General features: G+C 44.8%; 2 protein-coding genes across 4 annotated transcripts; one reads left to right on the top strand and one right to left on the bottom strand.

Annotated features, from left to right (window-relative positions):
• On the top strand, positions 1 to 10,583 carry LOC133513126 (glycerol-3-phosphate dehydrogenase [NAD(+)], cytoplasmic). The gene is made up of 8 exons (XM_061843540.1): positions 1 to 323; positions 1,548 to 1,725; positions 2,728 to 2,868; positions 4,130 to 4,268; positions 6,074 to 6,186; positions 7,816 to 8,052; positions 8,139 to 8,245; positions 8,346 to 10,583. Exons 1-8 carry the CDS (start codon positions 148 to 150, stop codon positions 8,440 to 8,442), a joined length of 1,188 nt encoding a protein of 395 aa, XP_061699524.1. The 5' UTR covers positions 1 to 147; the 3' UTR covers positions 8,443 to 10,583.
• On the bottom strand, positions 10,540 to 25,634 carry g6pd (glucose-6-phosphate dehydrogenase). Of its 3 annotated transcripts, none has more exons than XM_061843510.1 (13): positions 25,598 to 25,634; positions 21,877 to 21,998; positions 16,865 to 16,902; positions 16,629 to 16,737; positions 15,783 to 16,000; positions 15,436 to 15,594; positions 13,390 to 13,515; positions 13,163 to 13,256; positions 12,894 to 13,080; positions 12,580 to 12,815; positions 12,382 to 12,458; positions 11,080 to 11,172; positions 10,540 to 10,991 (listed from the first exon to the last, which is right to left on the bottom strand). In XM_061843510.1, the coding sequence occupies exons 1-13, from the start codon at positions 25,617 to 25,619 to the stop codon at positions 10,901 to 10,903; spliced, it is 1,572 nt and encodes a 523-aa protein (XP_061699494.1). In that variant the 5' UTR covers positions 25,620 to 25,634; the 3' UTR covers positions 10,540 to 10,900. The 3 variants fall into 3 exon arrangements, with proteins under 3 accessions (XP_061699494.1, XP_061699502.1, XP_061699511.1); XM_061843518.1 differs by having other exon boundaries at positions 25,470 to 25,603; XM_061843527.1 differs by lacking the exon at positions 25,598 to 25,634 and adding an exon at positions 24,804 to 25,067.
• Between the last annotated feature and the right edge of the window lie 497 nt (positions 25,635 to 26,131).

Genomic DNA, 26,131 nt, shown 5'->3' with positions numbered 1-26,131 from the left:
CGCAGGTCGGCATGCTTGTTTTGGGAGTATCAAGATGGCGGAAGGCGACTTCAATTTTTGGTGGCCAATGAGCCATTCAGCCTTTTTTTGTTCTTTTTTTTTTTTTTTTTTTGGATCAGTGAACTGGCATACGAGCTTCGACCGCAAATGGGCGGGTCGGAGTCTCCCCTCGTGCGGGCCAATAACGCGAAGGGCTTCTCGCTCGACATCGGCGCACTTGCGGGAGCGTTGCATAACCTCGCGAAGGGATCACCGGCTCACCCCGTCGCCTTTACGACAATGGCAGCGGCGAAGAAAGTCTGCATCGTCGGATCTGGAAATTGGCAAGTACCGTAGCAGCAGCGACGCCCTGACGTGTGCCGCACAAAAGAGGGAACAGCTGCGAGTTTTGGGGTTTTTTTTGGGGGGGGGGGCTCGCGTGGCGATGTTGACAGCCGCCGATACTTTTGCTAGCCCGAATTAGCAAAGTCTGGCCGCCTGGCGTCAGCCGCTAGCTCACCAGCCGCAAATTTGCTTTTGCTTTGCCCGTCTTTTATTTTGTTTCACACCTCCGCCGCCATCCCGACGAGCATGGCCGAACCGTGTCATCGGGCGGTGGGCGTACTTCGGACAGGAGTCCGGTCTCAAAGGCTGTCACGGTCTTTTAGAGTCTTAAGGGACTACTGCACTTGACGGAAACGCCGCATGACGTCATCCGTCACGAGCCGTTGGAGCAAAAACAAATAAAACAAATTCTGACAATTTAAATGTAAACATTTTACATTGGCGTCGATATACCAATGGAGCATCATTTCTTTTATTATTTACAAAAGCTTTGTTTTCAAATCGGACTTAAGTTGAACGTGGCTAATGTTTCTTCTTAATTTGGAAGTTTAGCCCTTGCATCACGTGATGCCCGCATCCTCGTGCTTAAAAATAAAATAAATAGTGATCGAATATTGTGATTGCTACAGAAGTGATCATTTGATCAAGTGAACACTTGCAGAGATTGATGGAAAGTGTTGCATATTGGCATTTGTTTCCTAAATTGTTCACAAGTGTGAGAAATCGTGAACATATTCTTCACAAATAAAAGTGAGCATATAATTAAAGATAATTTGAGAAATTATTATTTTTTTTAAAACTTATTAAAAGACTAAGGTGTTCCTATACTGGGGGGGAAAAAAAGTTCTGACTTACTTTTAAATTCCACAGTGAAATGGTATATCAAATTATTAGTTTGAAAGTCCTACAATGAACCAGAATAAAGCAGAGAAATATTAGATGTTTATGTACTGTCTTTATCCAAGCATGCGAAAATACACGCTAACAATTGCAAAAGCCTGTGTAATTTTATATAATTTTATGACGCAATATGGGGTGTGTCATAATCATGACAATGTTTTTTTTTAACTTTATTTTATTTTAAAGGATGTTTGAGCAAAGTCAACCAAGTGCCTGACATCCTTCACACCAACAGTTTTATTGTGACTGTAACATATTTTTGGGTCGAATAATCAAAAGAAAAAAAAAAAAAAACACTAACAATAACCTATGAACAACGACAGGGGCTCTGCCATTGCCAAGATAGTGGGCGCCAATGCCGCTCGGAATTCCAAATTTGACAGCACGGTAAAAATGTGGGTGTTTGAGGAGTTGGTGGACGGGCGCAAACTGACTGACATAATCAACACCGACCACGAGAATGTGAAGTACCTTCCCGGGCACAAGTTACCCTCAAACGTGGTAAGCTCATGTTGCTTTCTCATCAAATACCGAAACATTCGCAGTGTTGTTGTCGCTTTGCCCTTTCTGCTACCGTGCATGAATGCTCGTCACGTTCATCTTTTTGCTTTCTGTGAATACGGTTTCCATACGACAGGGATGAGAATGACCAATTTGGAAAAAGACTGAAAATTGTCTGTCGACGGGGGGCGGGGGGGGGGGGGGTTGAGTTTCCTCCTGGATATTTTTTTTTGCTCCTATCGCAACACAGAGTGCACAGCACACTTTGCCGGGAATGTCCACTTTTTGCATGTGCTCAGTTAGACACGGTTCCGCTTTTTTCAAGCCATGCCCGTCTGAAACGGTTTTTGATTCCAGCATCCTTGTCAATTCCCCTCGCTCGATGTTCATCCATTTTTTCTAACACTTTCGCCGTCGTAAAACTTTGAACACACCGTCGCTCAGTTCGCGCAAAGTCCCACGCGCCAATACCTGGCTAACTCACAAGTTACGCTGCGATTTCTGAGAACCGAGAACACGTGTACATGGCAGTGGTGAAACTCGATTAACCACGAACACGATTGGGTCGTTATACTGTATAACTCTGATGTCCAATCGAGTAATCTGCCGCAAACAAGTTTGAATGTTTATGTCGCAAAATGCAAATATTTAGCCTGGCGAGCAAGTTAGAACAGCATACGATAGTCGTGCTTTTGCTAGCACTAAGCTGAACTTGCGGCTCGGAGCCCACCACCGAGAGGCAGGCGCACGATACCCTACCCCCTGAAATTTTCTCAACGGATTTGAGCGTATCTCGAGAATGGTCATTTTGGTCTGGAAAAAGTCGGAAATCTGCCGATCGGTTGAAAATTCTCATCCCTGATACGACGTCTTTTTATGTTGTTCTTCTGAGGGTCGGGTTCCCCCCCTCCCGAATGCACCCCGAGAAGAAGATTATAGCGCATGCAATACAAACGCATCGTACGACATGTTCCCACATTCCGTGCTGTCGTCGCTCCTTAGGTGGCAGTTCCGGACTTGTTGGAGGCGTCCTGCGATGCCGACATTTTGGTGTTTGTCATCCCGCACCAGTTTATCGGGAGAGCTTGTGACAGCATGAAGGGCAAGATAAAGAGCGACGCGCTGGGCATATCTCTCATCAAGGTTTGATTTAGCAGCACTCTATTATAGCTGGTAAAGCGTTGGCTTCACAGCTCTGAGGTCCCGGGTTCGATCCCGGCTGTGTGGAGTTTGCATGTTCTCCGGGTGGGCACTCCGGTTTCCTCCCACATCCCAAAAACATGCAACATTAATTGGAGACTCTAAATTGCCCCTAGGTGTGATTTGTGACTTTGCCTGTTTGTCTCGATGTGCCCTGCGATTGGCTGGCAAGCAGTTCAAGGTGTAGCCCGCCTCCTGCCCGTCAACAGCTGGGATAGGATCCACACGACCCTCATGAGGATAAGCGGCAAAGAAAATGGATGGATGGATGGATGTTGTTCACTGTTCACTCGCTGCTTCACCTTTGTAGGCTGACGTTTTTTTTTTTTTTGTTTGTTTTTTTTTTTTTTTCACAAAAAAGCGATGTCGCCTGTGTGGAGTTTGCATGTTCTCCCCCCGTGCCTGCGTGGGTTTTCTCCGGGCACGCCAGTTCCCCTCCCACATCTCAAAAACGTGCGACATTAATTAGACACTCTAAATTGCCCCTAGGTGTGATTTGTGAGTTCGCCTGTTTGTCTCGATGTGCCCTGCAATTGGCTGGCAACCAGTTCAGGTTGTACCCTGCCCTCCTGCCCGTTGACAGCTGGGATAGGGTCCAGCACTCCCCGCGACCCTCGTGAGGATAAGCGGCAAAGAAAATGGATGGATGGATGTTGTTCACTGTTCACTCTCTGCTTCACCTTTGTCGCAAAAAAGCGATGTCAATATTTTCCCAAACTTCATCAGTGGATCAGCAAGAAAACATATTTTCTGTGAAATTTTTGGTGAATTTCATAATACACAACTCTGCAAATTTGAATTTGATTTTCAAACGCGAGGAAACAAGTTGAAATTTTCCGTCTAAAATAGGACGTCGCAGAGACAACAAATGAACAATGCGTTTGGCGTGTATTTTTACCCTTTGTGAGTCCTTATTTCCAAAAATGTATCAGATTGACTTAATTAATCAGATGTTTTTATGACAAAAAAATTGCTTAGTTTTTTGCTATGTTATGATTATAGTGCTTCACAATGTATTTTGGGAAAAATTAACGTCACAGAAATCGGGCCCGAGGTAATATGCAAGGTTTCTTGGTAGTCAAGGTGTTCTATGTCTTTCCTTTGCACTTTGCCTTTTTTGGCTTACCAAGTCGAATTAAAAATCCTTCATGTTTACCAGAACTGAAAAAAAATGTCAAGCTGAATGTTTTTTTTTTTCTTGCAGGGAGTCGACGAGGGGCCCGACGGACTCAAACTGATCTCGGACGTGATCCAGGAGAAGCTCGGCATTGCAATGAGCGTGCTGATGGGGGCCAACATTGCCAACGAAGTGGCTGACGAAAAGTTTTGCGAGACCACCATCGGTCAGTCTTAATTGAGTGCAGTGAACGGGCTCGTTTCTCTGTGCCTCACAATACTTCGTTTGTCCTGCCAGCGCGTACTACAAAATCACAGAATGCGCTACATTTGCTGATTTTTAAATCGGATTTAAGAGGTACTGTATTTGTACTGTACTGTATCGGACTTAATACCGCCTTTGTAAAGGATTTTTTTTTTTTTTTTTTTGGGAGGGGGCATGTTTGATTTATCTGTTTAATTTAACAGGATGACACAAGGGTCTAAATAGCTATTGTGTCCAACTCATTTCAATTCTGAATGCGTTTCAGAGTTGATGGGTCATTCCGGGGGAAAACAAGCCAGAGTGTATCAGCAACAGGCTGCAGTTGGACGGCCCTTTGTGCTGCATTCCAAGGACAAAACAGCTTTGTTTTACATTTAAAGTCACATCCATACATCCCTCCAACCATTTTCCTAGCTGCTTATCCTCACAAGGGTTGCGGGGACTGCTGGAGCCCATCCCAGCTGTCAACGGGCAGGAGAACGGGGTACACCCTGAACTGGTTGCCAGCCAATCACAGGGCACATTGAGACAAACAGACGCACTCACAATCACACCTAGGAACAATTTAGAGTGTCCAATTAAGGTTGCATGTTTTTGGGATGTGGGAGGGAACCGGAGTACCCGAAGAAAACCCACACAAGGCACAGGGAGAACTTGCAAACCCCATACAGGCGTGTCCAGGATTGAACCCGGGACCTCCGAACTGTGAGGCCAACGCTTTACCAGCTGATCCACCGTGCCTCCCTACATTTAAAGTTACATGAAGAAAATCCATCCATTATCTTTACCACTTATCCTCACGAGGGTTGCAGGAAGTGCTATCCCAGCTGTTACGTGAAAGTATAGTTTATAAAGTAACGCGTTCAGTGCTTTAGAAGTCAGCATGAAATGTAGTCATGTCAACCTATTTTCTTGTTAAATGACAAGAGGAGGTTGGTTTGCTTCCACATATCCAAAGTTGGTGCGACATTTAACGCAAGATGGCCTGCCTCAATGTTTTAGACCACAGTATAACTTAAAACAGGGGCGTCAAACTCATTTTTGTCACGGGCCACTTTGTACTTCTGCTTTCCCTCCGAGGGCCGTTATGACGGTGAAACCATAAAAAAAATTGTTTATCGGCTCATCATATTGACACCTGAAATTTATGAATTACTTCTAGCCTATCCCAGTTATCTTGGAGCGAGAGGTGGGGAACACCATGAATTAGTCGCCAGCCAATCGCAGAGCACATATTAACAACCATGTACGTTCAGTACGTTCACAACGACAGACAATTTAGAGCCGGGGTGTCAAACTCATTTTTGTTGCGGGCCACACTGTACTTGCGGTTTCCCTTAGTGGGCGGTTATAGCTGTGAGACCATAAAAATCCTTAACCGCCTCAACATATTTACACATGAAATTTATGAACTACTTTTGGAATCAGAAATCAGGGGTAATGGGTTTTTTCCAACTATTGTTTGGTAACACAAAAATACCTGTAAAATCTCAATGTTATCATTTATGATATGATAATTTGAAATTTTGGTACAGATTTGAACAGGAATCACGGAAGTTGACATATATGATTTGCCTTCGCGGGCCACATAAAATCATGCGGCGGGCCGGATCTGGCCCCCGGGCCTTGAGTTTGTCACCTGCGACTTCAAAGAACATTTATAGCTCTGATCTTGTCGATAAAGTTGCGGTATCTTAAAAAATAGAGTAAAGGTTATCTTGCATTGTTTGGGGGGAAAAAAAAAGTGGTTGTGTGTTTTTCTTGCAGGCTGTAAAAATGAAACTCACGGGGCTCTTCTAAAGGAGCTCATGCAGACCAGCAACTTCCGTGTGACTGTCGTGCAGGAGCAGGACGTGGTGGAAATCTGTGGAGCGTTAAAGGTGAGCTTTATACGCAAAATGCAAGCGGAGATGAATAAAACCATTCAACATTCTAGCTTTGGATCAAGGTTGACGATCAAAGATTGGTAATAACGTAGTTACAAATTTGGATAGGCAGTGACTATGAAGACATCCGAGCCGTCCGTTTTCCATAGAGCTTCTCCTCATTAAGGTCGTGGGCACGCAAACAAACACGCCCATTCACATCTACGGACAATTTAGTTTTCAATTAACCGACCGTGCCCGTTTTTGGGGTGTGGTGGGGAACCAGACACGGGGAGAACATGCGAACTCTACTCAGACGAGGCCAGAATGGACCTTTCCGACAGGCGATCTTCAGCTCCGCCCCCCACTTAGCTACAGTTCCCATGCCCCGCAATCTTCCAAAATGGCCAATGAACAGAACGTGTTTGAACTGGATCCTCTATCGCGTATTCCAGAAAATATTGGGATATGTTTTTTGCCAAATGCGTCCGACTTGTCCAACAGAGTTCTACAGAGACTATTTCGCGCAAGGATATGTACACGGAAATAAGATTTTGAACGGAGCAGGACAGAATCACCGCGATTGCCGTAAATAGGAGTCCGGCTCGCTAGAACGCGCCTTTATGTGCACGCGCTCGACGTATTGGCCACACCTGAATCAAGCGACGAGGTGGATGATAATCTAACATCTTTTTTTTGGGGGGGAGGGGCACGCCGTCACATTGCCTCGCGATCGACACATTGAGCAACCCTGGTGTAACGGCATTTCCTTTGACATGGCTCATGTTGATAACTTTCGATGAACATGCTCAGTACAGTTTCCTTTTTTCTGGGTGAATGCTGATTGTTTTGGAGCAGGCTTGTTTAGTTAACCTTTATGAAATAAACACGTAAATTAATGTCAAGATTACACATAATAAGCAACGTCTTAATATCAATTTTTTCTAGTCGTAACAAATTTTACGCGTGTGATTTTTCGTGCTTGACTGTGCAGATTTGTGAGCGTGGTCGTGCACGTCAAATGTGATTGACTGATACAGCCTTGTGTTTGTTGATATTTTTCACATTTAGTTGTACGTGCGCTCTTCTGCGAGCCTTAATCCATCGTAGACACTTTGTCAACTGTGTTTTAGGCTTTGGGAAATGAATCAACCAGGCACCTTGTAACCTTGCCGGATCGCTTTCATCAGAATTTCACCTTCCCCAAGCGCATCTGAGGACCATTTTCTTCGTAACATTAATTTTTCCAAGCGCACGCTATTGACAACCAGGATTGCTTGTGGGACACGACTACAAGAGGGGCGGGTCAAGCCAGGGGTTAAGGCAATGCCGCTATCTGATTGGCTATTATTGTACAAGTGATTGACAGATTGGAAAGGCTGGGTCCGGGTCCTCAGGACTATGCCGCAGATCTTTCAACCAATCCTTTATGATCCCCAAATAGTCAAAATACAATTTTTCCACCATGACGTTCTGAAGTTATTGCTTTGTTCCAACAGACCCTGAAAATGGCGTTTGCTTTGTTCAGCTGTGAATTTGAGAGCTAATGTCATGCAAGTTTTATTTTTGCATGCAATATTTGTGTGATAAATTGAATTTCATAGGAATGAAACAATTGTTGCTTCTTCTCTTCATTTCCTAAAGAACATTGTCGCCGTCGGGGCAGGTTTCTGCGATGGTCTGGGTTTCGGGGACAACACAAAAGCGGCGGTGATCCGTCTGGGTCTCATGGAGATGATTGCGTTCGCCCGCATTTTCTGCACCGCCGGGCCCGTGTCTTCTGCAACCTTCCTGGAAAGCTGCGGCGTCGCCGATCTCATCACGACCTGCTACGGCGGCCGCAATCGCAAGGTCGCCGAGGCCTTTGTGAAGACGGGAAAGGTGAGTTGGGAGGAATACACGCCTCGAGTTTTAGCTTCTCCAAGTTTTCGATAAAATCGTGTTGCCGTGGTTTGTCTCTGGGTCAGTCGATCGAGGAACTGGAAAAAGAAATGCTGAATGGTCAGAAACTGCAAGGACCGGCGACTGCGGCTGAGGTCTACCTCATCCTCAAGCACAAAAACTTGGTCGACAAGTAAGCCGAAGCAGTCAAACACGCAGCCCGTCTCGGGGGGAGCCAAACAGCATCAACTCGGCCTCATTTTACACTGACTACAAACTCTTCCTTTCACCAGGTTCCCGCTGTTCAATGCTGTCTATCAGATCTGCTACCAGGGCCACCCTGTCACCGAGTTCATCAGCTGCCTGCAAAACCATCCGGAGCACATGTAAAACCCAAACAAACCGACCAAGTGCCTTCTACGTGGAGAACGTTACCGAGTCATCTGTTACTCATCCGAAACGTGAGGTGACCCCGTCACTCCACAGCCGCCACGCAACACGGCTGCCCTCGCGTTCACTCCATGGAGACCTTGCGTAACATACGTCGTCAACCACTTTGTCCTTACCCGTGGGTTCAAGTGCTTTCTCATTTCATGAATCATGCTGAAGCTTGAAATATATGTGTATTTTTTTTGTTTCCCCACTCTTGGGCTTGATAGTTCTTCTTGCCTGTGGCTTGAAACAAAAAAACAAAAACAAAAAAAAAATAAGACAAATCCAGATTCCCTTAATCTCATCGTTTACTCACGCCGATTGCTCGGAGGTGACTTGGCCAAATTTAGTCGGGCTTTTCCCTTCACATTGTAACTTTGTGCAATGTTTCCGGGTTCAGATTTTGACGGCCAGGCAATACGGACGACATTTATCAAGGTAGTCGGCGGTGAGACGGAATGACATTGCCGTCCAGTGGCCTCCTTAACATTTCATCGTTATGTAACCCTGCTTAATGTCTTAGTAGCTTTTAGTGGCCTCATTTTCCGTCTTGTACTTTGTCAACTACGCACAGAAATTGTTTTTATTAAATGAACGCAAGTGCCTTACCGTGCACGGTTGCTACGATAAGTCTTGGTGAGTGCGTCTATTTGTGCAAACAAAATACTTGATTCTGAAATGTCCGTCCATTTGTTAACAAGAATGCCAACAGACTACATTTCAAATGTCATGTCAACATTTGTCTGTGAATAAAATTGTCATGTAGACCGTAATGAAAAAAATATTTTACCCAAGTTACAACTACGTACAGTAGCAAAGTGGGAAATGCGGTGGTCAAAAATATTTCATTCATTTTCTTAGCCGCTTATCCACACGAGGGTCGCAGGGAGTGCTGGAGCCTATGCCAGCTATCAACGGGCAGGAGGGTACACCCTGAACTGGTTCCTACCCAATTGCAGAGCAGTGGTCAAAATAAACTCATATTTCCTTAAAAATGAAATAAAGCTGGAATTATTAAGGGAAAAATCAAATGCAAGAGCTAGTTGACAAATTCTGTTGTAAGTTTATTCTATGAATATCTGGAATTATGTTTGGATAAGAAAACTTCGGGCGGAACGGTAGGTCAGCTGGTAAAGCGTTGGCCTCACAGTTCTGAGGACCCGGGTTCGATCCCGGCCCCGCCTGTGTGGAGTTTGCATGTTCTCCCCCTGCCTGTGTGGGTCTTCTCTGGGAACTCCGGTTTCCTTCCATATTCCAAAAACATGCAACATTAATTGGACACTCTAAATTGCCCGTAGGTGCAATTGTGAATGACTGTTTGTCTCGATGTGTCCTGCGATTGGCTGGCAACCAGTCCAGGGTGTACCCTGCCTCCTGCCCATTGACAGCTGCGATAGGCTCCAGCGCTCCCCGCGACCCTCGTGAGGATAAGTGGCAAAGCAAATGGATGCATGGATGGGTAAGACAACTTCATGAAACGCATTCATAAAGAAGCAAAAGTAGTTTATTATATGCTATTCAGGTAGCATTGCTAGTATTACATAACATAAAGCAGCACACAGTTGGTCATTTCAAGCACTATTCAACCCTGACGCGTTGATCTGCTTCATCTTTCTCCATCCAACTATGGAACAGACCTCAGTAACTTTAAAGTGTGAAAATGTAAACAAAAGGGAATGCGATCAGGGGTGGGGGGGGGGGTATGGCCCGACTTAAGAATGCTGGACACTTAAGACTATTTCAATGCAAATGCTGAAGAGATAAAACTATCTGCATTGGCCTTTTGCCTTGTTAGCGTACTTGAGCCAATGTTCTTGGTCACAGGCAGAGAATGGTTAAAAAAAAAAAAAAAAAGAGTTCCAGTAAATATGATCAATATAATGCAGAAAAAGCTTTGTGGTATTACAATCACAAGGTTTTGCTTGTGCACTGTACTTCCTGTGCTGCTGTGTTCAGTTACCATCTTTTTGGTATAGTATAAGACATAGCTAAAAGTGACAATTGGCTAGGAGGAGGATATGGACCCTATTTAAAAGACTTTTTATTCTATGTCAAAAAAAAAAAAAACAAACATTCGGCTTTTTTTGTTCCCACATGAAGTTCACTGTTCCCCACAAGTAATGTCGCTACTAGTATTAAAAAAAAAAAAAAAAAAAAAAAAAAAAAAAAAAAAAAAAAAAAAGCATCACAACCAACCACAAAGTGGGATTAAGTCATGAAGGTGGGTTAGATTCATCACTCTTTGACGACGTGACAAATTGGCTCTGAGAAATAAACCTGAGAAATCATCACCGGAGCCACGGAGTGGAATGTGTCACTCTGTAAAAGCGGATCGGGGATGTCGAGTGTCTCGCCAACCGTGCAGCACCCCTCAAACTATTCTACCTACCCGATTCCACCCTTTGCTCGGCAAAGCTCAAAGTTTGTTGGGGTTCACCCACACATAAGTGCCTTCGTAGCGGAATCCGACTCTCTTTACGAGGTCGTCTGCTTCTGCTGGGCCCCGGCTAGAAGAAGGAGCGGGGGGAGGGGAGGCTGTCAAGATGTGGTGTTTTCTCTTTACGGCCGAGTGAGGATGGAAATGCTGTGACTTACCTTCCGTATTTGTAAGGAATAGGCTGCGGCTTCTCTTTGTCTATTTGGTGAAGGAGCGGAGTAAATATCCTCCAGGCTTCTTTTAGCTCATCACTGAAAAGGCATTAGAATTAGAATCTTGCATTTGTAAAACTTCTTCAAAATACAGTAAAGTCGCAGTTATCGAATGTCCCCGTTTTCAAACAAATCGGTTTTCGAACAAAAATTGAGATTTATTTTTTTTTTGCTTGTTTTTGAACGAAAATCAGTACTCGAACGCCCACGACAAAAACCGGAAATAACGTATTGCACGCGGCCAGACCCCCTGACCCTCGATGCGCTTTGTTAGTCTATTCGAATGTCCCCCGAAAAAAAAAAAAAAGGAAATAATGTTGCACGCAGTTGACCCACCCATGACGCATTTTGTTATTGTCTATTCGAAAGCCCCCCGAAAAAAAAACTGAAATAATTTCACGCGTGGCACAAGCAGCTGACCCACCCACAAAGCTTTTCGTTATTGTCTATTCGAACACCCACCCGAAAAAAAAAGAGGAACTAACGTTACAAGCAGTTGACCCACCCACGACGCGTTTTGTTATTGTCTATTCGAACGCCCCCCCCCACCCCAAAAAAATGGAAATAACTTTGAGCGCGGTGCAAGCAGTTGACCCACCCACGATGCGTTTTGTTATTGTCAATTCAAATGCCCCCCGAAAAAAACCCTGGAAATGACATAACGTTGTTGTTATTCTGTATAACGCAGCTTCTGTACACAGACGTGTCCCGGTAGTGAATATTGTTTTTGTTCTTATCGAGGACTACCGTATTAACCCCCAATCATGGCTCCAGAGAAGGCAAGTTGCTTCTTTAAAGTTATTTTTTGTTAATAAAAAAAGTTTACAAGGCTGGGAGCCGAGATGCTACAGATACGGGGATGCACTCCCACCCTAGCGTACTCTACTACTAACGCATAGATTTTAATTAAAAAATAAATATATTTCTTAAATTGTTTCATTATAACGTATTTCAACTATACATGTCTTTCTACCATGCGGTTTATTACCAGGAAGAGCTTTAAAAAATGCTTTAAAAAGCCAAATTTTTTAGGCTTGGAACGCATTATTCCTTTTTCCATTCAATTCAATGGGAAACATCGATTCGGTTTTCGAACAAATCCCTTCTTGAACCGTTTTCTCGTTGCGGTCGAGAACCGAGGCATCACTGTACACAAAATCTGCAACAACAGTGACACCTTTTGGTATAAACTGGTAATCCCGGCGAACAGATAGAACAGGTTTGGAAGCAGTGAGGTGGACTACAGACCTGCGAACAAAGTGCATCTGACTCCCGCAGAACACATCCAGAATTAGACGTTCATAGGCATCTGGTAGCTTCACATCCTGCAAAAAAAAAAAAAAAAAAATAATAATAATAATTTGATTATTTTTTCAGCACGTAAAACCCTCATAATGCACGGTAGCCTTTGATCAACAGTATAAATGCATGCAGCTTCACGCATGCCTTATATCTGCTCTTGTAGGTGAGGTCCAGCTCCGTCTCCTCGGGGCAGAAGTACACGCCGGGTTTCTTGCTCATCATCTTGGCGTAGACCGCCTCATTGGGTTGCACGCGGACCACCAGCTCATTCCGGCGACACTGATTTCCAAAAATGTCCCCGGGGACGTCTGTGAATTGCAGCCGCACCTCCGCCTTCCTCTCATTCAGAGCTTTTCCGCAGCGAAGGATGAAAGGAACGCCTGAGGAGAAAGCACGTCTTCAAAACTTGTTTCGGAATCGGTGCGAGCAAGCTACAGATTTGCGGCTGTGGACGTCACCGTCCCAGCGCTCGTTGTGCACGTAGAGCACTGCTGTGGCAAACGTAGACTGAGTGGATCCTTTGGGGACTGTGGGATCATCGAGGTAACCCAATTTGGCGTCTCCTTCCCCCTCCGGGTCACCCACATACTGACCCAAAACCACATCGGACATTAACACTGGATTGATGCATTTCAGCACTTTCACCTACAAGAAGAACCAAATAGTGAGAGGATTCAAAAACAAAAATGAGATTCAATTTTTGGAGCAATAAGAAAGCGAATCGTACCTTTTCGTCCCTGACGTCGTCAGAGCTGGTGGAGGCCGGTTTCTCCATGGCGACCAGCGACAGCAACTGGAGCAAGTGGTTCTGCATGACATCTCTGAATCGGAGCAAACGGGAGATCAGAGAGAGAAAGGCGCAGCGCCTTCCATGTTGGCACGTGATCATGTGACCGGATCAAATCTTCTCATCGCCGCCGAACGGTCAACGGATTTGGCATTATGGCGTCTCACCGGATGATTCCAAAGTCGTCAAAGTAGCCTCCTCGTCCCTGAGTGCCAAACGGTTCTTTAAACGTCAGCACCACGCAGGCGACGCTGTCCCGATTCCAGATTGGTCCAAAGATGCGGTTTCCGAATCTGTAAGAACGTCACATTGAGGGTTCTTCTCCTGCGGGGGCTCGACGTGCAAAACCACAGCAACTCGTGACAATAACTTTCTTTATTAAAACAGCTCTTTGGTTGATGCCTCGGCGATGACAAGACATCTAAACTGAAAAAGAATCATTTGAAAGGAATTCCTTTATGTAATAACATGGTAATAATGGTCTACTTACGAAATTAATCCATTCTGGAAATTGTTTCGCAATGTGACATTTTTCATAAATAGAAGCGCATTTTACATGTAATTGGCTTAAGCCATTACAACCACCCCGGCATAAGTACATAATGTAAAGAATAATGAAAAATTATGTTCATTTACCTTTTGCAAAATGAGTTTTTTTCCCCCTTTTTCTCTTAAATAAAGGATTTCATTTTCCCATTTTTGCCACCCATTCAGTCCACACTTGCTGCCAGCTGCAGCTTTCACCCTACGACCGTAAAAACATCCATCCATTTACAAGTCGCTTATCCTCACAAGGGTCGCGGGAATGCTGGAGCCTATCCCAGCTGTCAACGGGCAGGAGGCGGGGTGCAACCCGAACTGGTTGCCAGTCAATCGCAGGGCACCTGGAGACAAACAGCCACACTCACAATCACACCTAGGGACAATTTTGAGTCTCCAATTAATGTTTTGCATGTTTTGGGGATGTGGGAGGAAACCGGAGTGCCTGGAGGAAACCCACCCAGGCACGGGGAGGACATGCAAACTACACACAGGCGGGGCCGGGATTTGAACCCCGGTCCTCACAACTTTGAGGACAACGCTCTACAGCTGTGCCCCCGATCATAACTACATGAGGCAAAGACGTGTTGCTTTAATGGTCTTTTCTTAAAACGAGGAAGCAAAAGAAAAACTGGATTTGCATCCATAATGTCCAAACAAAAACACCCAATAGAGTATGATGGGACTGATGGTGAAAGAGCATCGACGTTGCCTTCCTAACCCTTTTAAAGTATTTTATCTATTCTGATATTAGAAAACAAAGTAAATTCCATGTCACGACAGTATGATCATAAACGGTTTGAACTAAAACATTCTGATAGCAAAAATTGTTTTCTTGGTAATCCCTAATATTTTCTCCTGCATTACCGGAGCCCACATTCCCCACTCCGATTGTGTTTATCAAAACTGAACATAGATAAGGCACAATACCTGATCTAGTTGGAAAGTGTTGGCCTCACAGTTCCGGGGACCCGGGTTCAAATCCCCGCCCCACCTGTGTGGAGTTTTCATGTTCTCCCCGTGCCTGCGTGGGGTTTCCTCCGGGCACTCTGGTTTCCTCCCACATCCCAACAACATGCAAGACTAATTGGACACTCTAAATTGCCCCTAGGTGTGATTGTGACTTGGGTGTCGTATGTCTCCATGTGCCCTGCGATTGGCTGTCAACCGGTTCAGTTCTGGGTGTACCCCGCCTCCTGTCCGTTGACAGCTAGGATTGGCTCCAGCATTCCCCGCAACCCTCGTGAGGATAAGCGGGCGGATAGATAGATAGATAGATAGATAGATAGATAGATAGATAGATAGATAGATAGATAGATAGATAGATAGATAGATAGATAGATAGATAGATAGATAGATAGATAGATAGATAGATAGATAGATAGATAGATAGATAGATAGATAGATAGATAGATAGATAGATAGATAGATAGATAGATAGATAGATAGATAGATAGATAGATAGATAGTCTAAAGATCTAATCTAATTTGATTGGTATATGGGGGCATAATGCTTTGGTGCCATTTCCTCTTTACAGTTTATCATGTATTATCTATGGTGTATTTTCTATGACCGTCATTCATTCTTCCAAAACTGTGAGCGACCACCCCAAATTACAAAACCTTCAAATGGCCACCCAAAAAACCCCCACTTCTTACAGTTTTTACCTTACCTCAGCACCATAAGGTTCTGCACCATTTCTTTGCCAAGATAGTGATCTATACGGTAGATCTGGTCTTCACTGAAGAGAGACGAGAGGTGAGCGGACAGTTCTTCAGAGCTCTGAAGGTCGTGCCCGAACGGCTTCTCGACAATGACTCTGGTCCAGCCTCTGCGAAGAACGGACGGGCCATCATTGCAACACGCTGTTCACATCTCACCAAAGACCTGAATTCCAATTCTATGTGGATCTCGCATGTGAAGGCAGCCAAACAACCGCCTGGCTTGCATTCCTTCGCCGACAAACATCCAGTCGTACATGCGCGCTGCAAGAGGTGAGGGAAGGAAACGCGGACTGACTTTTCGCTCATACAGTGGTGCTTTATGTTCTTGGTAACGCTGTGGTAGACCGTGGGCGGCAGGGCCAAGTAGAAGAGCCGGTTTGCCTCGGATCCTCCGGGCAGACTGAGGATGTGTTCGTTGAGATTGGAGAAGGAATCGTCGTCTGTGTATTTTCCACTTATGTACGAGTTTCTGCTGAAGAAGACTGACAAGCGATCTGCTTCAGAGTCGGCCACCTACAGGTCAGGAGATGAGCAAGGTGAGTTCACAACTAAAACCAATTACGTACTTGGTAGAGTAGAGAAAATACCTCCAAGGTATACGTTGAATTATGTACCGTAATTTCCGGCCGATAAGCCGCGACTTTTTTCCCCCCCACACGCTTCCAACCCTGCGGTTTATGCGGTGATGCGGCTAATTTGTGCATTTTTTCGAACGGCCGCAGGGGGGCACTCAAGCGGGGAAGGTAAGAGTGAGACAGGTGGAATATATGTACCGAGGAAGTGACTTTTACCCTGTCCCGACCTGTTAGCACTGCACTCGCGTGTTACCGCCGTGCCGCAGTGATTTTTACCGGCATGTGTTTTTTTTTTTTTTTTTTTTTAAACCGTCCCTGTTAGCACGGCGGCGCTATCGTTAGTGCGGCACTAGCTTTAGCATTAGCGTTAGCACGGCGGCGCTAGCGTTAAACTCTCTGTTTACAGTCTTATCTCGTATTTCAATGTGGGCACTTGCGGCTTTTACACAGCTGCGGCGTATTTATGTACCAAATGGTATTTCCTTTACAAATGTGCTGGTCGAGGCTTATAACCAGGTGCGCTCTGTGGGCCGGGAACTACGGTATACGCTTTCTTGCACTTATACCTTGAGGTACGGCATGCAGGAAGTCCTGATCGCATCAACTGTCAGGTGAGAGCGAGCGAAGCCAATAAAAAAGGTTTTCTCTGGGAGGAGACCATCTCTGAACAACCACCTGGAAGAGAACTTTCGGAAGTTACGCAGAACCGCGAGAAATCTCAGCCTGCATCGGAATAGTAAGTCGTCACGATCTACAATGTATTTGGATATGAGGAATTTTCCATGGTTATGAGTTTACTCACCACAGAGTTGGGTAGATTTTCTTCTTGGCCAGATCACCCTGCAAGTCCAAACACAAGAAGAATTTAAAGTTATTTACAGAACCCTGCTGACAAGGTCATGACTGTCAACAACGCAAAGATGTGGCATGGAGCAGCTCCTCATTAAAAACTGGATTCAAAAGAAATTCTGGCGCCCAAAACTGCGGGAAACTGGCTAAAAACAGAATTCAGACGATGGAAGGTTTGTTGGAAAAACAATTAAATCAAGATGTGCTAAGCAAGGCAAATCAAATCTATTAATATGTAGCGCGTTTCATAAACAAGGTGTCTCAATGTGCTTCACATGACTGAAAGCATTTAGATAGGAAAAAACCCAGCTCATAAACATTTAAAAACAAATAAAAATGAGATTATCAACATACAATATCCAACACAAGAGCTGTATCAAGTACAAATACAATAGCGGTGATTTTATTTTAATTACCCTAATTAATTGGACACTCTAAATTGCCCCGAGGTGAGACTGTGAGTCCGACTGCTGTCTATCTCCATGTGCCTCGCGAATGGCTGGCAACCAGTTCAGGGTGTACGCTTGTGAGGATAAGTGGCTAAGAAAATGGATAGATGAGCGACAGAAAATGCATAAATGGATGGAAAAGTCAGAATTTTCTTTATTCTTGTCATTCCATTAGTTTCAGCAACAGCGAATGCACCAGCATGAATTCATTCGTTGTGTGTACCGCTTATCCTCACTAGGGACGCGCACATGCAGGAGCCAGTTATCTTGGAGCGAGAGGCAGGGAACACCATGAATTAGTCGCCAGCTAATCGCAGAGCACATATTAACAACCATGTACGTTCAGAACGACAGACAATTTAGAGCCGGGGTGTCAAACTCATTTTTGTTGCGGGCCACGCTGTACTTGCGGTTTCCCTTAGTGGGCGGTTATGGCTGTGAGACCATAAAAATCCTTAACCGCCTCAACATATTTACACATGAAATTTATGAACTAGTTTTGGAATCAGAAATCAGGGGTAATGGGTTTTTTCCAACTATTGTTTGGTAACACAAAAATACCTGCAATATCTCAGTGTTATCATTTATGATATGACAATTAGAAACTTTGGTACAGATTTGAATAAAAAAAAAAAAAATTGCCTTTGCAGGCCATGTAAAATCATGCGCCGGGCCGGATCTTGCCCCCGGGCCTTGAGTTTAACACCTGTGATTTTTAGTGGGGGTTTTTTTTTGGGTTTTTTTTTTCCATAATTAACGTGCTACGCATGTTTTGGGGATGTAGGAGAATACCACATGGTACCCAAATGAAACCCACGTAGGCAGGAGGACAACATTCAAACGCCACAGAGACGAGTCCAGATTTTAACCAGGGTCCTCAGAACTGGGAGACAGACGTGCCAACCAGTCGGCCGCCACGCCGCCCAAGCATACATGCGCACTTTCTTTCGGCTCGTCCCGTTAGGCGTCGCCACAGCGTGACATCTCAGATGAACGCTCATATTTTTGTGGCTCAGTTTTTACGCCGGACGCCCTTCCGGACGCAACCCCTCTCGGGGAGTGGAGGCCCCAGTGAGAAACGAACTTTCGACCACTGGTTTACCAAACCAATGCTCTCACCACAAATTTCTAATTGAATTCTGCCATACTAGCAGATGTTGAACAACATAATAATAATAAAGTTATAAAGACTTTATTAAATGCTGACATTGACTCGAACTTGGCACCTCTTGTTTAGTAGTAAAATTTGTTAATGATGTGGAGGAACTAAATACGAGAGCATATGCACCGGTAAACAGGTTCAACGAGATTGGAACAGCGCACGGTTGAGTTTGTCAGTGCGTTGACCTGAAAGGAAAATGCTGACATCCAATGGCGCAGCAACAACACCGATCACCTCGCCCGAGAGCAAACAAAGACAAAAAGACTGACTCGTTCCACCCGTGTGTGCGGAGCGAAATTGATTGTTTGATGGCATGACCAAACAAAACGATATTCGAAGCTTCGTTTCAAAGTGCCGCAACCGCAAGTCGTTCGAGTTCTTCAACTTGAGCTCATTCGGAAAAAAAAAGGCAGACGATTCATCTTCATGCCAGGAGGTGCCGGAAGTTTTTTTTACTTGTGGAAAAGAGACAGGGGACACCCTGGACTGGTCCCCAATCACAGGCCACATAATATTATCCATCCACTTTCGTAGCCGCTTATCCTCACAAGGGGCAGGGGAGTGATGGAGCCTACCTGAGCTGTCAACGGGCAGGACACTCTAAATTGCCCCTAGGTGTGATTGTGAGTGCAGCTGTTTGTCTCAATGTTCCCTGCAATTGGCTACCAACCAGTTTAGGGTGGACCCCCCCTCTCACCCAAAGATAGCTGGGATAGGCCCCAGCACGTCCAGAGCCCTAGTGAGGATAAGCGGTACAGAAAATGGATGGATGGACTTGTTATACTAGTGTCGGATGCACGTGCAGAGAGCTTCCAAATTTTCCGGTGCTTTCTCCTTCTAACCAACCAACCGTTTTCTTAGCTGCTTATCCTCAGAAGTGTTGCGGGGGAGTGATGGAGCCTATCCGAGCTGTCAACGGGCAGGACACTCTAAATTGCCGCTCGGTGTGATTGTGAGTACAGCTGTTTGTCTCGATGTGCCATGCGATTGGCTGCCAACCAGTTCAGGGTGTACCCCGCCTCTCACCCAAAGATAGCTGGGATAGGCCCCAGCATGTCCAAAGCCCTAGTGAGGATAAGCAGAACAGAAAATGGATGGATGGACTTGTTATACTAGTGTCAGAAGCACGTGCAGAGAGCCTTCCAAATTTTCCGGTGCTTTCTACTCCTAACCAACCAACCATTTGTATACCTGCTTATCCTCACAAGGGTTACGGGGGAGTGATGGAGCCTATCTGAGCTATCAACGGCTGTGTCTCAAAGATTTTTACTGGTATGTTTTTTTTTTTTTAACCGGCCCTGTTAGCGCGGTGCTAGCGTGTTGCTGCTGTGGCGCAATGATTTTTACCAGTGTGTTTTTTTTTTTAACCAGCCCTGTTAGCGCTGTGTAAGCATTAGCACTGTGCTAGCGTGTTGCTGCCATGTCTCTGATTTTTATCTGTATGTTTTTATACAACCGCCCTGTTAGCACTGTGCTAGCGTGTTACTGCCGCGTCTCAAAGATTTGTACCGGTATGTTTTTTTTTTTTTTTTTTTTTTAACTGGCCCTGTTAGCGCTGTGCTTGCATGTTGCTGCTGTGTTACTGCCACATCTCAATGATTTTTACCAGTATGTTTTTTTTTTTAACCAGACCTGTTAGCGCTGTGTTAGCATTCCAGCATTAGCACTGTGCTAGCATGTTGCTGCAGCGTCTCAAAGATTTTTACCGGTATGTTTTTTTTAACCGGCCCTGTTAGCGCTGTGCTAGCGTGTTGCTCACGTGTTACTGCCGCGTCACAGGCACTGTGAAAAGCTAAGGTGTATTGTTAACTTTGAAAACTCTTTCTGTGTACCGTCTTTGTAAATATCTTACGTTTCAATGTGGGCACAGGCGGCTTTAAATTAGGTGCGGCTTGTGTATGTACAAAATGCTTTTTCCTTTAAAAATTATAATCTTATAATCAGGTGTGCTCTATGGTCCGAAAATTACAGTAATTGATGCCGAGGAGCAGATCACTTTGGTTCTCTCTACCATTTGTTAAGTCCTGCATCTACAAATGAGTAATAGCACAAGCCACATTTCACTTTGGTCCCAAAGAATTGAGCGCCCAAAATATTTGTAAGGATGCATTCCACTTCCTGTGTTGAAATAGGTCCACTTTGCTTTCATTTGTCTTTAAATAAAGGGCGGAATGCTTCGTCATATTGCGAAATAGATGGCATCATACAAAGTACTAGCAAAGAGGAACCTTGAGGAAGTGCTTTTGCAACCTCGGAGTACTGAGCGGCAACAGTTTATAGAAGGTCGGTGAAATAACTTTCTACATTTCCTAAATAAGATCTGCTGTGCAAATACTGTAATATTTTCGAATACTTGTAACATCCTTTTAAAAGACTGTCATGCAAGAGATCATGCAAAGGGAAGATGTTTCAGAAGCACATGGGTGAAATTCAAACAGCGTCACTATTTGTGCATAGGTGACCTAAATGGTTTGTTTCACCAAAGAGTCCACTCCTCAACCCCGGAAAGAGAAACTTTTGGGGAAACCTTTGACACCAATCGCTATCTTCCCATTATCCAAGGGTTTGGCGCCATATCGTGAAATTTTTGAGTGTTATAGAAAGAGCGCAACCATCACCAATTGGTGTGGTTTTAGCCCATCAAGGCAAAGTTCACTGTAACGTTACACTGTCGTGGGGTATTTATTCATGTGGATGACACACCCAGGTATTAAAAATTAATTACCGTAATTCCTGGCCTACAGAGCGCACCTGGTTATAAGTCTCACCGAGTACATTTGTAAAGAAAATACCATTTGGTACATACACACGCCGCAACTGTGTAAAAGCCGAAAGTGCGCCGCGGTAACGCTAAGGCTAATGCTAGGATCGTGCCAACAGGGCCGGTTAAAAAAAAAACAAAAAAAAAACATACCGTTAAAAATCACAGAGACGTGGCAGTAACACGCTAGCACAGCGCAAACAGGGCCGGACCGGTAAAAGTCACTTCCTCTGCACATATATTCCACCGGTTTCACCTTTTCCGATCGAGTGCCCCCTTGCGGCCGTTAGGCCGTCACTACCTAAACCGCAGGGTTGAAAGTGTGTGAAAAAAGTTGCGGCTTATAGGCCGGAATTTACGGTAGAAGAAATACTGCGTTGCTTTTCTTTTCTGACCATGCAGCTGCTTTTCGCTTCTTTGGGTCTGCCGTTCTTTTTACAATTGCGTGCAACGATACATCGGCAACAAACCAAAATAAATTAAAAAAATCCTTTTTGATAAACGATTAATCATTTAGTGATCATGTTTTCGCTAAAACAGTCCACATCCTGAGAACTTTATCAGCGTAAAAGCGAGCGCAGTAAAGTTCTCACCGAGGCTCCCATGATGATGAAAATATGAGCGTCGAAATGTCGGAACTCATGATCGCTCTGCAGCTCCTTCCTCAGTTCCCCGAACACCTCGGAGCGAGAGAGAGGAATGGTGCTCATTTTCTCTACAAAAAACAGAAATCAGATAAGCGTATACTAGTTAAAAACTGTATTTCTCGACGTAATAAACCAACAAGGAGTACAACACGTGGGACTGGGCTGCCCCAAAGGTTTGCATAAAAGTTAAATCCGGCAATGGTGTGTCAGCAAAAGAGACATCTGTAATTTTATTATCGTAACTAATGCAAATTTAAAGCCCAAGTCTCATCCCTATAAACATTCTAAAATAGATAGTGAAATGAAAAATACATAAAACATTATTCACTTCAATGTCAACACGAAAAAATAATTATGAGCGGAGAGGACGTCATCCATGCGCAAAGTTGCGGAAGTCTCATTCGACATCCAAGTGGTCGCCATGGCTGCATTTACTGTCCGTGATGTCACCCCGGACATTCGCCATTGAAAACACGTAGTGGCCCCTAATATGGGAGACGAACACGCCACTTCTGACACGGAAGCTCTTTTCGAAGAAGAAAACATCTCACAACCGAGTGAAGTGACCGGGGCAATATTACCCAATCGTTTCGAGCCATATTTAGATGATATGCGGATCACGGCCACACCATCTCCCAGCCCGATCGACTTCCGCGCGGAGGTGATTAAAAACAACGGCGCCCACCCGCGAGCTCCGACGACGCCGCAGACAAACTGCCTCCCTCTCTGATCTACTTCCGCAGTGGAGATGAGCCACCATGGCCCGGCGCCGTGTCGACAAGCCGGCGGCGATTCACAAGGCCTGCGGAGGCCGTCCTTCAGCGGCTGCTGCACGGAAGCCTTCTGATGCGCACATCGACACATTTAGCAACCCTGACTTATGGATTAGGCCCCCTCAACTGTTTGTTTTTTTTTTGTTAGTAGCTGTATACACACCTACCTGTCATTTGGAACCCACAAACCTCTCGTCCTTTACACCTGTGCAATCCATTTTTCACGACGAACCGGGTCTCTTGCAAACTTATGAAGGGTAAATCCATCCTCCCGAGCGTTCGAGCAATATCCAGCAATACAACGAGCCGGCACTTTGGCTAACACGAAGGAACAACAAGCTACCTTACCAGAGATAAAACTAGTAGAAACAGATGAGACCGCTTGAGTGCGCTACTGCCCTCTACGTCACTTCCTGCTTCTTCTCCAAAACAAATCCCTCGAGAAGATTTTCATGGCGGGAGTTACAAAAAGCCATATACGTCAAAATCATATTTTGTGGTGAAAAAAAAGCATGTGTCCATGTCGGCTGCCGTTTCTTCATTAATAACATACTAAAAATCATACATTTCATGACAGTGGACCTTTAATTAAAAAAAATGATAATCATATAATGCATGCGCACGTGTCTCTATTATTGGGTGGGAGGTGTCAGCTAAGTTTTGCTGCATACATTTCAGCACAAATATCTCTAAATTCTCCTCTTTACTTTGTCAAAATCGGATTGCCGCTTTTTTCAAACTCCCTGGAAGCGGACACGACATGAGCGGTAAAGTAAGATCTAAGATCTTGATTAAGCCCGCTGATTAAGCCCCTGGAGACGGAAAAAGCAGGGACAGCGGCGTCGTGGAGGAATGTGAACCAGGAAGCTTTGACGACAATGATGCAACACTTTTGGAGAGGAAAGGGATCCCCAATCCGTGGCTTTATTTCAGATCATTTCAAAATTATTTAGATCTGGGTGTGGGGGTCACAGAATGATTTATGACATTGATTTGTGTCTTTTCACAGCCTAAAAACTACCAAATTACATTATTTAAAAAAAAAAAAAATAACACGGGTAGGTGTCAATTTTCCAGTTACTATCATTAGCTAATTTGGCACTTTTAATAAATTACATCACAATGTAGCCAAACCCAACCAGGATACCATTTTCATACAGTCATACAAAACCCTGAGCCAATGCTAGCAAGAATCCATCCATCCATTTTCTTTTTGCCGCCTATCCTCACGAGGGTCGCGGGGGAGTACTGGAGCCTATCCCAGCTGTCGCAGGGCACATAGAGACAAACAGCCTCACTCACACTCACACCTAGGGGCAATTTTGGGTCTCCAATTAATGTTGTGGAGGAGAAAACCTACGCAGGCACGGGGAGAACATGCAAACGCCACGCAGGCGGGCCTGGCCTGGGATTGAACCCGGGACCTCAGAACTGTGAGGCCAACGCTTTATCAGCTGAGCCACCATTCCGCCTTGTTCTGAAGAATACATTTTATTATTCTTGCCACGTTGTCAAAAATTATATTGCATATAATGCTACACATTACACATTTTTTACTTAAGTGCATCCATCCATCCGTTTTCTTTGCTGCTTATCCCCAAGAGTGCTGGAGCCTATCCCAGCTGTAAATGGGCAGGAGGCAGGGTACACCCTAAACTGGTTCCCATCCAATCGGAGGGCACATCAAAACAAACAGCCGCACTCACAGTCACACCTAGGGGCAATTTAGAGTATCCAATTACTGTTGCATATTTTTGGGGTGTGGGAGGAAACCGGAGCGCCCGGAGAAAACCCACGCAGGCACGGGCAGAACATGCAAACTCAACACAGCTTTCCCCCCCCCCCCCCCTTATTTGCATTTTACTCTGTACTTTTCAAGTCATTTTTAATTAAATTGCTTGAATCGATAGTTCTACTTTTCTTATTTACACAAGTACTGTATCTGTGCAGTAATTGAACTACATACTGTAATGTGAAATGTCATTGAAAAGTGCAGTATGAATAAGACTGGCTCATTCACTTTATTTACTAACTACTTAAATACAGACTTTAGAGTACCGATATACTTTATATATCATAGATAACATCAGAATGCTGCACCTTTCACAATGACTTCCTTGTACAATTACCCTCCATTCGATCCACTCTGAGTGGTGACTAAACAGTTGTTGCAGTACTTCCTGGTACCTCCAGGAAGTATTGCAATGCTTCTTCTTCAACTTTTCATCTGAAAATACAGCAAACGGTCGTTTAACGACAATAAACTCCAGCGAAAACACGTGGCTCCATGCACTATTCCCTCCCGCAGTCACTCCAAGTAACAGAAATAGCCCGAGACGAACTATAATGATATTAGTTCAAATCCTCCACGAAATCCCCGATTAAGCAGGGCTCAACATTACCGCTGAGCACCTTAACAGATGACCCAACTAGTCGCTGTAGTCCAGCGTCCGTTTCTCATTAAAAAAAAAATAAGCGAAATAAAAATGCTAGCGCCGGCTTGTAAATGCAGAATGAAGCCATTTTTGTTTTTATCCGTCCTGCCGGTTGTTTGTGGCATATTTTGCGGCCACCTGCGAATATCCGAACACCCCCCCCCCCCCCTCCATCACCGTTTAGCTTCACGTGCTGTTATGACAACGCGAGCCGCCCCTGACGAGCTAGCAAGTGAGTTTAAAAAAAACACACACACACAACAACAAAAACAAGCTAGCACTCAAGAGTTGGGGAAAAAAAATGACATATGGATAAAATGTCGTTACTTACGTGGCGGTTCTCGAGAAGACAAACGGAATACACTTTGGATGGGAATAACACGCAGGGAAACTTCGGGGCGGCGCGCTACTTCCCTGTTCGAGTGACAACGCGATATTATTGGTTTGCGGCAAACTCACCAGCGCTCGCTCGACTTCCCATTGCTGCTCGATTGCGTCACTGCCCCCTCGGTGGGCGGGGCCACACGGGGTGCGGCGTCATCGGCGTCCGATCAAGCTCGCGTAATGTGACACGTGATGACTCCTGCGTTTCTCAACCGGTGGGTCGGGACCCAAAAGTGGGCCGCAGGCAAGCAGTTAGTGGAAGAAAAAAAAAAAAACACACACACATGCATTTCTATTCTGATTTTTATGATCCATTACTATAGTACATTGCAGCTCAACGTCATTTTAAAATATTGTACAGTAGAGTATATGTGTGTGCTATTTTCAAACCCCCCCAAAATCATTGTTCTTATCTTCTATGAAGGTGAGGCCTGACATGGTCTTCTTTTTCTTTTCCTTTCGGCTTGTTCATTAGGGGTCGCCACAGTGTGTCATCTTTTTCCATTTAAGCCTATCTTGTGCATCTTCCTCTCTAACACCCGCAGTCCTCACGTCTTCCCTCACGACATCCATCAACATTTTCTTTGGTCTTCCTCTCGCTCTTTTGCC

This window comes from Syngnathoides biaculeatus, chromosome 2 (assembly GCF_019802595.1).
Source record: "Syngnathoides biaculeatus isolate LvHL_M chromosome 2, ASM1980259v1, whole genome shotgun sequence".
In the NCBI taxonomy this organism is placed as follows: domain Eukaryota; kingdom Metazoa; phylum Chordata; class Actinopteri; order Syngnathiformes; family Syngnathidae; genus Syngnathoides; species Syngnathoides biaculeatus.
This window is presented reverse-complemented; position numbering and strand designations above follow the sequence as displayed.